We start from the raw sequence: 15121 nt of genomic DNA on the forward strand, positions 1-15121 counted from the left end.
GAGAGTCTGCCCCCCACCAGATCCGGTCCCGGATCGGGGGCCCGCATTTCATGCTGTCTTGGTAGCAGTGGCAGGTTTCCTGGCCTGCTTTCCTTTGCTCCAGCCTTGCATAGGTCTCCAGGCTGGATTGGCTTTAGAAGTATTACCTTCCTGCTTAGAGGACGTAGCCCTTGGGGCTGATCCGTTTCTGCGAAAGGGACGAAACTTAGGTTTATATTTGGTCTTGAAAAGACCTATCCTGAGGAAGGGCGTGGCCCTTGCCCCCAGTGATATCAGAGATAATCTCTTTCAAGTCAGGGCCAAAGAGTGTTTTCCCCTTGAAAGGAATGTCAAGCAATTTGTTCTTGGAAGACGCATCCGCTGCCCAAGATTTTAACCAAAGCGCTCTGCGCCACAATAGCAAACCCAGAATTTTTTCGCCGCTAACCTAGCCAATTGCAAGGTGGCGTCTAGGGTGAAAGAATTAGCCAATTTAAGAGCACGAGTTCTGTCCATAATCTCCTCATAAGAAGAAGAATTACTAATAATCGCCTTTCCTAGCTCATCAAACTAGAAACACGCGGCTGCAGTGACAGGGACAATGCATGCAATTGGTTGTAGAAGGGAACCTTGCTGAACAAACATCTTTAGCAGACCTTCTAATTTTTTATCCATAGGATCTTGGAAAGCACAACTATCTTCTATGGGTATAGTGGCGCGCTTGTGTAGAGTAGAAACCGCCCCCTCGACCTTGGGGACTGTCTGCCATCAGTCCTTTCTGGGGTCGACTATAGGAAAACAATTTTATAAATATGGGGGGAGGTACTAAAGGTATACCGGGCCTGTCCCATTCTTTACTAACAATGTACGCCACCCGCTTGGATATAGGAAAAGCTTCGGGGGGCCCCGGGGCCTCTAAGAACTTTTCCATTTTACATAGTGGTTCTGGAATGACCAGATAATCACAATCATCCAAATTGGATAACACCTCCTTAAGCAGAGCGCGGAGATGTTCCAACTTAAATTTAAAAGTAATCACATCAGGTTCAGCTTGTTGAGAAATGTTTCCTGAATCTGAAATTTCTCCCTCAGACAAAACCTCCCTGGCCCCCTCAGACTGGTGTAGGGGCCCTTCAGAAACCATATCATCAGCGTTCTCATGCTCTACAGAATTTTCTAAAACAGAGCAGTCGCGCTTTCGCTGATAAGTGGGCATATTGGCTAAAATGTTTTTGATAGAATTATCCATTACAGCCGTTAAATGTTGCATAGTAAGGAGTATTGGCGCACTAGATATACTAGGGGCCTCCTGTATGGGCAAGACTGGTGTAGACGAAGGAGGGGATGATGCAGTACCATGCTTACTCCCCTCACTTGAGGAATCATCTTGGGCATCATTTTTACTAAATTTTTTTTTTTTTTTTTTTTTTTTTTTTTTTATGACATAAAATACATATAGTTAAATGAGAAGGAACCTTGGTTTCCCCACAGTCAGAACACAATCTATCTGGTAGTTCAGACATGTTAAACAGGCATAAACTTGATAACAAAGCACAAAAAACGTTTTAAAATAAAACCGTTACTGTCACTTTAAATTTTAAACTAAACACACTTTATTATTGCAATTGCGAAAAAGTATGAAGGAATTGTTCAAAATTCACCAAAATTTCACCACAGTGTCTTAAAGCCTTAAAAGTATTGCACACCAAATTTGGAAGCTTTAACCCTTAAAATAACGGAACCGGAGCCGTTTTTATATTTAACCCCTTTACAGTCCCTGGAATCTGCTTTGCTGAGACCCAACCAAGCCCAAAGGGGAATACGATACCAAATGATGCCTTCAGAAAGACTTTTCTATGTATCAGAGCTCCACACACATGCAGCTGCATGCCATGCTGTCCTCAAAAACAAGTGCGCCATACCGGCGCGAAAATGAGGCTCTGACTATGATTAGGGAAAGCCCCTAAAGAATAAGGTGTCTAAAACAGTGCCTGCCGATATAATCATATCAAAATACCCAGAATAAATGATTCCTCAAGGCTAAATATGTGTTAATAATGAATCGATTTAGCCCAGAAAAAGTCTACAGTCTTAATAAGCCCTTGTGAAGCCCTTATTTACTATCTTAATAAACATGGCTTACCGGATCCCATAGGGAAAATGACAGCTTCCAGCATTACATCGTCTTGTTAGAATGTGTCATACCTCAAGCAGTAAGAGACTGCACACTGTTCCCCCAACTGAAGTTAATTGCTCTCAACAGTCCTGTGTGGAACAGCCATGGATTTTAGTTACGGTGCTAAAATCATTTTCCTCATACAAACAGAAATCTTCATCTCTTTTCTGTTTCTGAGTAAATAGTACATACCAGCACTATTTTAAAATAACAAACTCTTGATTGAATAATAAAAACTACAGTTAAACACTAAAAAACTCTAAGCCATCTCCGTGGAGATGTTGCCTGTACAACGGCAAAGAGAATGACTGGGGTAGGCGGAGCCTAGGAGGGATCATGTGACCAGCTTTGCTGGGCTCTTTGCCATTTCCTGTTGGGGAAGAGAATATCCCACAAGTAAGGATGACGCCGTGGACCGGACACACCTATGTTGGAGAAAAAGACAATACAATATCACTTACTTTGATTTTTAAATGAGCAGTAGAATATTTTCTAGCAAATGTCAAAGTTAATCTAATTTTCCCTCCCCCTCTATCATGTGACAGCCATCATCCAATCAAAAAATGCATATACATATATTCTGTGCACTTGAACATTCTCAATTGGAGATAGAGCATCAAAGTGCGTATATAAAAAGAGTGTTCACATTTTGATAATGGAGGTATATTGTAATTGTATAAGTTGTTGTTTTTTTCTTTTTTCATTTCATGCTTTGGCCTCTAGTTATGAAGGTCTGTCAGACCTGATCCGACAGTGTGGATCAGGTCTGACAGACCTCTCTGAATACGGCGAGCGTAGAGCTGCTGGTGCAACGTCGCCCCCTGCAGACTTGCGGCCAATAGGCCGCCAGCAAGGGGGTGTCAATCAACCTGATCGTACTCGATCGGGTTGATTTCTGGCGATGTCTGTCTGCCTGCTCAGAGCAGGTGGACAGGTTATGGAGCAGCGGTCTTTGTGACCGCTGCTTCATAACTGCTGTTTCTGGCGAGCCTGCAGGCTCGCCAGAAACACGGGACATCAAGCTCCATTCGGAGCTTGATACATATGCCCCTTTGTGTGAATCATGGAAGCTTAATTTGACTTTTGTGACCACCAAAGATTTTTTAAAGATATATTTTGCTTTTTCCAAAGACATATCATAAACATGTGCCACAGTGACACCCTGTCAGTAGTAGATCCAGTGATGTTAATACATTTGTCAGTGCAGCAACTAAAGAGCAGACAAATACAGAATAACATTTCCCAAGTGTGACCATAAGTCTGTTCTTTCAGATGTATGGAGGTAAAAACCTGATGTTAATTGGAGTTTTAATGCAGCGTGGAATCCTCATCCTTTTCCTCGCATGCTTCCCCTGCTGGGCGCTATTTATAAATACTGAAAACATTTTATTGTTCTTCAAGCAAGACCCAGAAGTTGCTCGGTAAGAAATCTAAAAATAAAATTCTATAATGTACTTAACTTAATAGCCCATAATGTGGATATGACTTTAGTAACAAATCAGTTTTAAACAGCCCACAAATAAGACAGAAATACATATTTATAAAAGGTTATAATATATATATATATATACTTTTTTTGCTTTCCCTTAAAGTGAATGTACATTTTGATGCTAATGTGCCCGGTTTTTAAAAATTTGATTAAAAACAGGGGCACTTTAATTCATCAAAATTTTCATTTCACTCGTGCTGTGAAAAAAATACTTACCTTTTGATCTTGACAGCAGATCCAGCTTCCTCCACCCGTCGCCAAGCCTCTTCCTGGGTCTAAAATGAGGAATCCGGTTTCCTCCAATCACGGAATTGAATCAGACACTGATTCCCCCGGGGGGAAGCCATGATTGGAGGATGACCCATCCATCATTTCTGACGACCGGAGGAAGCAGGAGCAGCTGTCAAGTTTAAAAGGTAAGTTTTTTTTCACAACAACAAGAGTGAAATGTAAATATTGATGAATTAAAGTACCCCTGTTTTTAATCAAATTTTTTAAAAACCGGGCACTTTAGCATCAAAATTTACATTCACTTTAAGGACCAGGGCTATTTTTACATTTCTGCGGTTTTTGTGTTTAGCTGTAATTTTCCTCTTACTCATTTACTGTACCCACACATATATTATATAATTTTTCTCACCATTATATGGACTTTCTAAAGATACCATTATTTTAATCATATCTTATAATTTACCATAATTTTTTTTAATAAAATATGATGAAAAAAATGGGAAAAAAATGACTTTTTCTAACTTTGACCCCCAAAATCTGTTGCACATCTACAACCACCAAAAAAAAACATGCTAAATAGTTTCTAAATTTTGTCCTGAGTTTAGAAATACCCAATGTTTATATGTTCTTTGCTTTTTTTGTAAGTTATAGGGCAACAAATACAAGTAGCACTTTGCTATTTCCAAACCATTATTTCCCCAAAATTAGCGATAGTTACATTAGAACACTGATATCTTTCAGGAATCTCTGAATATCCCTTGTCATGTATATATTTTTTTTTGTAGACAGCCCAAAGTATTGATCTAGGCCCATTTTGGTATATTTAATGCCACCATTTCACCGCCAAATGCGATCAAATAAAAAAAATTGTTCACTTTTTCACAAACTTTTTCACAGATATTAGGTTTCTCACTGAAATTATTTACAAACAGCTTGTGCAATTATAGCAGAAATGGTTGTAAATGCTTCTCTGGGATCCCCTTTGGTCAGAAATAGCAGACATATATGGCTTTTTGGTAATTAGAAGGCTGCTAAATGCTGCTGTGCAGCACATTTGTATTGGGCCCAGCAGTGAAGGGGTTAATTAGGTAGCTTGTAGGGAGCTTGTAGAGTTAATTTTAGCTTTAGTGTAGTAGACAACCCAAAGTATTGATCTAGGCCCATTTTGATATATTTCAGGCCACCATTTCACCGCCAAATGCGATCAAATAAAAAAAATTGTTAACTTTTTCACTAACTTTGGGTTTCTCACTGAAATTATTTACAAACAGCTTGTGCAATTATGGCACAAATGGTTGTAAATGCTTCTTTGGGATCCACTTTTTTTCAGAAATAGCAGACTTATATGGCTTTGACATTGCTTTTTGGTAATTAGAAGGCCACTAAATGCCCCTGTGCAGCAAACTTGTATTATGCCCAGCAGTGACGAGGTTAATTAGGTAGCTTGTAGGGAGCTTGAAGGGTTATTTTAGCTTTAGTGTAGAGATTAGCCTCGCACCTGACACATCCCAAACAGCTCTCTTCCCTCCCCCACCCCACAATTGTCCCCACCATCTTAAGTACTGGCAGAAAGTCTGCCAGTACTAAAATAAAAAAATGGTTTTTTTTTTATTATTTAAAAAAAAAATATATATATATAGATATATATATATATATATATATATATATATATATATATATATATATATATATTCTGCTGTGTAGGATCGCCCCTTAGCCCCCAACCTCCCTGATCCCCCCCCCCCCCCCAAAGAGCTCTCTAGCCCTTCACCCACTATTAGCCACCATTTTGGGTACTGGCAGCTGTCTGCCAGATCACTCCCAGATCCCCCCCTCCTCTGCACCCACCACCCTCTCCCAGCAATCTCTCCAACAATTTTAATTTGGACTGCGCCTAGATCGCAGGACCAGTTTGTGTAAGACGTACCCTGTACGACATGCGTCATTAAAGGGTTAATGCACATTTATAAAATTAACCAGAGATCTGATCTCTGATTAATTTTAGAAGCACTATTTGCTACCGCGAGTACTCGGTGGCAATAACCAGCCACTTGTAATGGCTGGTTACTTATCATGCGCCCATATTTGCCCATATGCAGGCGCCCGATAAATTAGCGCTCCACTTGTAATCTAGCGCATAGTAAATGTACTGCTCAGGAGTTGTAGAGTCACTGCAGGTCATGAGAGAAAACTGCAGCTAATCCTATCCGCAGTGTTTAACCCTTTAAAAGGAAACAAATTTTATAGCACAGTAGGATCTTCAAAATAGGACCTTGTAAAATTGTAACACAAATCTGTCACATGTTGAAAAAATAAATGACAGGTTAGCTTATTCTCTTAATAAAAATGATTTTATTTTACAGTTTGGCAGAAGACTATGTCCTGGTTTTCATCCCTGCTCTTCCAGTAAGTTGTTATGTGTTTACTCCTTGTGGTTAAAATATAAACAGTATATGTGAGTCTGTGTTTTTCTCCTATCAGAACAGTTTCATAAGTGCCCTTACCATTTAAATAACTTTTTAATTTACTTCTATTATCAAATTTTCTTGTTATCCGCTAGCTACCAGTAGTGCATTACTGTTTCTTCAACAAAGGAAAAAAAGCTAATTTGATAATAGAAGTAAATTAAAAAGTTTTTTAAAATTGTATGTCAGGGCACTTATGAATCAATCAATCTGAATCACAAACAATTTAATTGGATTTCATGTCCCTTTAAGTCTCCCTTATTACTGTATATTTAGTAAAAAAATCTCTTGTCAATGCAGATAATAAAAAATGTAGTAAAACATTCTACTTTTTCTCTTTCAAGTTGTTGCCAGAAAAAAATAGAATTTAAATTTAAAGGGCCATTAAACGCAAAAATTGACTTTCATGATTCAGAGAATACAATTTTAAACAACATTCCAATTTACTTATATTACCTAATTTGCTGCAATCTTTAGATATTCTTTGTTAAAGAAATATCAATGCAGATTGGTGAGCCAATCACATGAGGCATCTATGTGCAGCCACCTATCAGAAGCTACTGAGCCTATCTAGATATTCTTTTCAGGAAAGCATATAAAGAGAATGAAGCAAATTAGATAAGAGAAGTAAATTACAAAGTTGTTTAAAATGGTATTATCTATCTGAATCATGAAAGAAAAAATGTGGGTTTAATGTCCCTTTAATTTCCCCTTATAATATAGCTCCAAAGTAGAATTTTTTTTATAGCTACCATGATTCTGTGACTGAGTGCAGTTAATCACTGAAGCTATATCTTTACAAATACCATGTTACACCTGACCTACAACACGTTTACCTCTAGTTAAAGATACTCCTCTTGAAGGTTGATATTGCAGAGTTGCTTTCTCATCTCATCAATGGAAAACGTAAAATCTTAATTAATACTTGCTGAATCTCAACATTTTTTTTTACTTCTTTGTAGGCTGCATTTGTTTACCAGCTGGAGACACGTTATTTACAAAATCAGGTATTTCTTTAGATAACATATATAATACATATTAAAGGGACAATATACACCAATTTTCATATACTATAAAGAAGAATATGCACAGATACTGATCTAAAAATACATTGCACTGAAATTGAACATTTTCCTTATAGAGATCCATTTTATTTTAGTGGGCAAATATTTCACTGCACCTCTATTGTTGATCGATCTATATATCTAATGTAGAGAAAAGTAAGGGAATATCACTAATATGTAAATAACTACTGGCGCTGGTTTGTAATAGTTAATCAATGTAATTCATATCTTAGCACCCTTAGTGGTTAAAGGCAAGTGGAGAATACTTACAATAAGTTTATGAGTTGCAAAAAAGAGAGAGGTTGCACCTCAAAAAAGTAGAGAATGCCTTTACTCCAAATTTAAATAATTATATTAGTGTAGATATTATTCATGCTTCATTCGTTTAATCTTTAATTAGAGTTAAATCAATTAAACCAACATACACACATGCATACAGTTCGAAAAATTCCACAAATATACCACAAGCTGAAATTTAGCTATTTATTTCCTGAGCAGCTAATTAACCAAAGAGAAATCTTAAGGGTAGATAAGTATCACTACATATAAGGGAGCTGAGTCGCCCTTGATTTCAGGGATCAACAAAATGCTTCCGGTAAATTACCAATAGTAAATGTATACAACAAGCAAATTAAAAGAGAGACACGGCTCTCAGAGAAGTCCCCTGATGCGCGTTTCACATAACGCTTCTTCAGAGGGGGTACGCGTCGGTTTAGATATTAACAGTATCAAAGTATTCGCAATCCAGCATCATCCATGATAAACAATTCAGGCTAAATCAAATCTGAACTTTGAATACTTATCTAACGTTAAGTGTCCGATCAATAATACCAAGCATTAAATAATATGTATATACTACTAATGCTACATTGGATAATCTTAAGGATCAAGACAAGCTAAAAAATATCATGCAAAACATAAACAATGATCAGCCAATTAAATTGTACCAGGAAGTAAAAGAGAAACCGGATTGCCTAAATAACAAAACACATGACCACAAACTTCAACTCACAACTATTGGATATTGCTATTAGAGTGAATGCTTTAGCAACCAATCGAAATTCAGACTTCACCAATTAGAAACAAAACTGAATAAGCAAACCTGTAAATAAATGGATTCTAAACCAATGCGTACCCCCGCTGAAGAAGCGTTATGTGAAACGTGCGTCACGGGACTTCTCTGAGAGCTGTATCGCTCTTTTAATTTGCTTGTTGTATACAGTTACTTTTGGTAATTTACCGGAAGCATTTTGTTGATCCCTGAAATCAAGAGCGACTCTGCTCCCTTATATATGGCGATGCTTATCTACCCTTAAGATTTCTCTTTGGTTAATTATAACCGCTGCATTGCCAGACTACATATTATAACAGGACAAGATAAAATTAATACAAACTCCCGCTATAGAAGGAGTTTAGCCGCTCAGGAAATAAATAGCTAAATTTCAGCTTGTAGTATATTTGTGGAATTTTCCGAACTGTACAACTTAACGCCTAGATTTAGAGTTTTGCGTTAGAAGGGGTGCGTTAGCTATGCATGTTTTTTTTCCCCCGCACCTTTTAAACAACGCTGGTATTTAGAGTTCTCAGAAGGGCTGCGTTAGGCTCCAAAAAGGGAGCGTAGAGGATATTTACCACCACTGCAACTCTCAATACCAGAGTTGCTTACGGACGCGGCCAGCTTCAAAAACGTGCTTGTGCACGATTCCCCCATAGGAAACAATGGGGCAGTTTGAGCTTGAAAAAAACCTAACACCTGCAAAAAAGCAGCGTTCAGCTCCTAACGCAGCCCCATTGTTTCCTATGGGGAAACACTTCCTAAGTCTGCACCTAACACCCTAACATGTACCTCGAGTCTAAACACCCCATACCTTACACTTATTAACCCCTAATCTGCCGCTCCCGCTATCGCTGACCCCTGCATATTATTATTAACCCCTAATCTGCCGCTCAGTACACCGCCGCCACCTACATTATTCCTATGTACCCCTAATCTGCTGCCCCTAACCCCGCCGACCCCTATATTATATTTATTAACCCCTAATCTGCCCCCCCCAACGTCGCCGCTACCTTACCTACACTTATTAACCTCTAATCTGCCGACTGGACCTCGCCGCCACTATAATAAATGTATTAACCCCTAAAGCTAAGTCTAACCCTAACACTAACACCCCCCTAAGTTAAATATAATTTAAATATAACTAAATAAAATAAATCTTATTAACTAAAGTATTCCTATTTAAAGCTAAATACTTACCTGTAAAATAAACCCTAATATAGCTACAATACAACTAATAATTATATTGTAGCTATTTTAGGATTAATATTTATTTTACAGGCAACTTTGTATTTATTTTAACTAGGTACAATAGCTATTAAATAGTTAATAACTATTTAATAGCTACCTAGTTAAAATAATTACAAAATTACCTGTAAAATAAATCCTAACCTAAGTTACAATTAAACCTAACACTACACTATCAATAAATTAATTAAATAAACTACTAATTACACCTACTCTAAGCCCCCTAAAAAAAATAACAAAGCCCCCCAAAATAAAAAAATGCCCTACCCTATTCTAAAATAAAAATTTAACAGCTCTTTTACCTTATCAGCCCTTAAAAGGACCTTTTGTGGGGCATGCCCCAAAGAAAACAGCTCTTTTGCATTTAAAAAAACATACAATACCCCCCCCCAACATTACAACCCACCACCCACATACCCCTAATCTAACCCAAACCCCCCTTAAAAAACCTAACACTAAGCCCCTGAAGATCTTCCTACCTTATCTTCACCACGCCGGGTATCACCGATCCGTCCAGAAGAGGGTCCGAAGTCTTCATCCTATCCGGCAAGAAGAAGTCCAGAAGAGGGTCCGAAGTCTTCATCCTATCCGGCAAGAAGAGGGCATCTGGACCGGTATACATCTTCATCCAGGAGGCATCTTCAATCTTCTTCCATCCGGCGCAGAGCGGGACCATCTTGAAGCAGCTGACGCGGATCCATCCTCTTCTTCCGGCGACTCCCGACGAATGAAGGTTCCTTTAAGTGACGTCATCCAAGATGGTCCCGCTCCACGCCAGATGGAAGAAGATTGAAGATGCCACCTGGATGAAGATGTCTACAGGTCCGGATGCCCTCTTCTTGCTGGATAGGATGAAGACTTCGGACCCTCTTCTGGACCTCTTCTTGCCGGATAGGATGAAGACTTCGGACCCTCTTCTGGACGGATCGGTGATACCCGGCGTGGTGAAGATAAGGTAGGAAGATCTTCAGGGGCTTAGTGTTAGGTTTTTTTAAGGGGGGTTTGGGTTAGATTAGGGGTATTTTGGGGGGGGGGGTATTGTATGTTTTTTTAAATGCAAAAGAGCTGTTTTCTTTGGGGCATGCCCCGCAAAAGGCCCTTTTAAGGGCTGGTAAGGTAAAAGAGCTGTTAAATTTTTATTTTAGAATAGGGTAGGGCATTTTTTTATTTTGGGGGCTTTGTTATTTTTTTAGGGGGCTTAGAGTAGGTGTAATTAGTTTAAAATTCATGTAATCTTTTTTTATTTTTTGTAATTTAGTGTTTGTTTGTTTTTTTAATTTAGTGTTTGTTTGTTTTTTGTAATTTAGTTTAGTTGATTTAATTGTAGATAATTGTAGGTAGTTTATTTAATTAATTTATTGATAGTGTAGTGTTAGGTTTAATTGTAACTTAGGTTAGGATTTATTTTACAGGTAATTTTGTAATTATTTTAACTAGGTAGCTATTAAATAGTTATTAACTATTTAATAGCTATTGTACCTAGTTAAAATAAATACAAAGTTGCCTGTAAAATAAATATTAATCCTAAAATAGCTACAATGTAATTATTATTTATATTGTATCTATATTAGGGTTTATTTTACAGGTAAGTATTTAATTTTAAATAGGATTAATTTATTTAATAAGATTTATTTTATTTCGTTAGATTTAAATTATATTTAACTTAGGGGGGTGTTAGGGTTAGATTTAGCTTTAGGGGTTAATACATTTATTAGAGTAGCGGCGAGGTCCGGTTGGAAGATTAGGGGTTAATACTTAAAGTTAGGTGTTGGCGATGTTAGGGAGGGCAGATTAGGGGTTAATAAAATTTATTTTAGAGTTTTTGAGTCGGGAGTGAGGCGGTTTAGGGGTTAATACATTTATTATAGTAGCGGCAAGGTCCGGTCGGCAGATTAGGGGTTAAAAAGTGTAGGTAGGTAGCGGCGACGTGGGGGGGGGCAGATTAGGGGGTAATAAATATTATGTAGGGGTCGGCGATGTTAGGGGCAGCAGATTAGGGGTACATAGGGATAATGTAGGTTGCGGCGGTGTGCGGTCGGCAGATTAGGGGTTAAAAAAATTTAATAGAGTGGCGGCGATGTGGGGGGGCCTCGGTTTAGGGGTGCATAGGTAGTTTATGGGTGTTAGTGTACTTTAGAGCACAGTAGTTAAGAGCTTTATGAACCGGTGTTAGCCCTGAAAGCTCTTAACTCCTGACTTTTTTCTGCGCCCGAGTTTTGTCGTTAGAGTTTGTGGCAAACCTAGCCACTTCTGGACTATAACATAAGAAAGGTTGTCTATAGGCTGTATATTGTGCTATGTAGATGTGACAGACCCTTCTGTCAGCACTGAAAGAGTTAACTGTGTTCAGCTTTAGCCTCAGCTATTGTGCACTGTCATTAATGTTATTGATACACAGTCCATTGTTTAATCAACCTCAGAGAGCAGACCCTAGATGATAAGGAAAGCCAAGTGTGTGTCTGTGTTTAAATTGTTATCAGCTTGAGCAAGGTATTCTATTGTATCATGTAAAAGGGCGTGTTCCCTCCATCTAATGTACAACATTCTTTCAACCCCCCTTCTGGGGGGGGTCAGACCTGCATAAATACTGGGCATATGAGCCTTAATAAAAGTCATTCTGTTTAAAACCTGAAAACTGGCTGGGTTGTGAATTGCTGATTCCCTATGCAGGACATTGTTCCCTGGTGTTAACCCTTGGTATCCGGTTGGTACCGTTACAATTGGTGGCAAGCGACGGAATGAACCTTATCGCCCAGAAGAGCAACTACACAAGCCAGTAACCTCAGGAAGAGGGGGATTACTACAATACTGACTAAGATGGAAGGAGTACCAGGGACCGAAGTGAATGGAGATGGATTATTCTAAGCTAAAGAGACAAACGTAAAAGGAACTGCTAGAAGCCAGGGGAAAGATAGGCAGCAGCAAACCCAAGGCTATATTAATTGCTGAGCTGATGGAGGGAGACAGAGCTTGCAGCGCTACGCCTCCAGCAGCCATGGAGGAGACCCTATACCAGAGGGAAATGAGGACCAGGCTGGAATTTTTACCCCAACCTGTACCACGGGATATGCTATCCGTGGTAATGGCAGATGTGCAGGAGTACGTGATGGCACACAGTCCGCGGAATGCATCCTCCCGAGCAGAATCCATTTTGGACGCACTCAGCAACCCAGTAAGACCCAAAATCCCATACCATGCATTTAAAATGTTTTGTGAGGAGAAGGATGAGATTGATGGGTATTTACAGGATTTTGAGAGACTGTGCGAGTTACATGATTTGGAGCAGTCCGTATGGGTGCCGGTGCTAGCAGGCAAGCTAGCCGGTAGGGCAGCGGAAGCGTATCGCGCTGTACCCAGGGAGGACAGCAAGGATTACGCTAAAGTGAAGAGAGCGATCTTGGAAAGATATGCCATTACCTCAGAGGCATACCGGCGCAAGTTTAGAGGCCTGCGCAAGCCAGAAAGAGATTCCCATGCAGAGTGGGCCCACAAGCTGGATCAAGCATCTCAGGGGTGGATACAGGCCAGCCAAGCTACCACCATGGAAGAATTGCGACAACTGATGCTGTTGGAGCAATTCTTTAACGGCTTGTCCCCAGAAGCCCAAGAATGGGTGAGAGATCGAAAACCCCTCACCTTAACCGAAGCAGCCAGATTAGCAGACCAGCATTTTGATGCCAGGAGGCACCATGGACTACAGCCTAACAACGGACGGGCTAATATACAATGCCACACCTGCAAGCAGTGAGGACATATGGCACGTGAGTGCACCCAAAATCGGAGCAGACAAGCTTGGAACCAGGTCAGACAGAACCTGGCCCCAAGGGCGGCTGCTCACCATTACCAAACGGAGCCAGCCGCTCATGAGGTGTTGAGCACCCAAGCCGAGGAACCCCTGGGAATTCTGCATGAGGTGATGTCGGTCCAGGGACTTCGGGATTCGGGAGCTACTTTAACCCTGATAGCTCCCCATTTGGTGCCGGATACAGCACCCACTGGCGGATCCGTGGCAGTACGAGGGGCAGGGGGAGCAGTATACCGATTGCCCACTGCTAGAGTGGAGTACAGACCCCCAGTCACCCCAGCAGCTGCCAGTTACCAACCCCCGGCGCACCGCTATACCACACGGCCTCCGGCCACGAACTACCCTCAGAGAGCCCGGTTCAATTCGCGGGGCTACTCACAACCTATTCGGTGCTTTGGATGTAAGCAACTAGGGCACAAAAGACCAGAGTGTCCCCTAAACGCAGCGAATCAAGCACAGTCCTGGAGAAGACCCGCTGGCGGAATCCCACATAATCCTCAGCCTGTGGCCCGCTACGTAGAGGCGCCAGAATGCTGGGGCAGCCTACATGAAGCAGACCCCGTGCAAGCTGCCCACCGGAATAACCGGCAACGGGTTAAAGTGAATGGGAAGGAGGTCAGTTGTCTACGGGATACTGGTGCTACCATGACCTTGCTTCAAGAGAACTTGGTGCCTGAGAAACAGTACACTGGAGACACTGTGGCTGTGAGGGTAGCAGGGGGCACTGTGTTCCGCCTACCTGTTGCCAGGGTACATTTGGATTGGGGAGTGGGCGCTAGACTTGTGAATGTGGGGGTCAAGAAGGACTTACCTGCTGATGTTCTCCTTGGAAATGACTTGGCCCCCCTTGTTTCTGCCTATGCTCCCATGGATCCCGCTGATGTTAACCCTGTGACTACCCAAGCCCAGTCCCTCCGGGAAGAGACGCTTCCATGTTTGGGGTGGGGGCAGTACTGAGCCAAGTTGGAGCAGATGGCGGAGAACACCCCGTAGCTTACTTGAGCCGAAAGTTGTTGCCCCGGACATCCCCAAGCCGATCCGTTGGGATCAGACTGTGTATGCCGGCTTGGTTCTGGGGGAGCATTGTGGCAAACCTAGCCACTTCTGGACTATAACATAAGAAAGGTTGTCTATAGGCTGTATATTGTGCTATGTAGATGTGACAGACCCTTCTGTCAGCACTGAAAGAGTTAACTGTGTTCAGCTTTAGCCTCAGCTATTGTGCACTGTCATTAATGTTATTGATACACAGTCCATTGTTTAATCAACCTCAGAGAGCAGACCCTAGATGATAAGGAAAGCCAAGTGTGTGTCTGTGTTTAAATTGTTATCAGCTTGAGCAAGGTATTCTATTGTATCATGTAAAAGGGCGTGTTCCCTCCATCTAATGTACAACATTCTTTCAACCCCCCTTCTGGGGGGGGTCAGACCTGCATAAATACTGGGCATATGAGCCTTAATAAAAGTCATTCTGTTTAAAACCTGAAAACTGGCTGGGTTGTGAATTGCTGATTCCCTATGCAGGACATTGTTCCCTGGTGTTAACCCTTGGTATCCGGTTGGTACCGTTACAGAGTTCTAACGCTCACTTCAGCCAAGACTCTAAATAC

At 40.7% G+C, this 15121-nt stretch overlaps 1 protein-coding gene across 1 annotated transcript in view; it reads left to right on the forward strand.

Annotated features, from left to right (window-relative positions):
- Positions 1-15121, forward strand: part of LOC128652467 (multidrug and toxin extrusion protein 1-like) — a 150653-nt gene that overhangs the window by 50547 nt on the left and 84985 nt on the right. Inside the window, exons 4-6 of the mRNA XM_053705405.1 lie at positions 3428-3576; positions 6239-6281; positions 7303-7347. Coding sequence (XP_053561380.1) covers positions 3428-3576; positions 6239-6281; positions 7303-7347 — 237 coding nt within the window. The remainder of the gene's footprint in view (positions 1-3427; positions 3577-6238; positions 6282-7302; positions 7348-15121) is intronic.

Source organism: Bombina bombina, chromosome 3 (genome assembly GCF_027579735.1).
Source record: "Bombina bombina isolate aBomBom1 chromosome 3, aBomBom1.pri, whole genome shotgun sequence".
Taxonomy (NCBI): domain Eukaryota; kingdom Metazoa; phylum Chordata; class Amphibia; order Anura; family Bombinatoridae; genus Bombina; species Bombina bombina.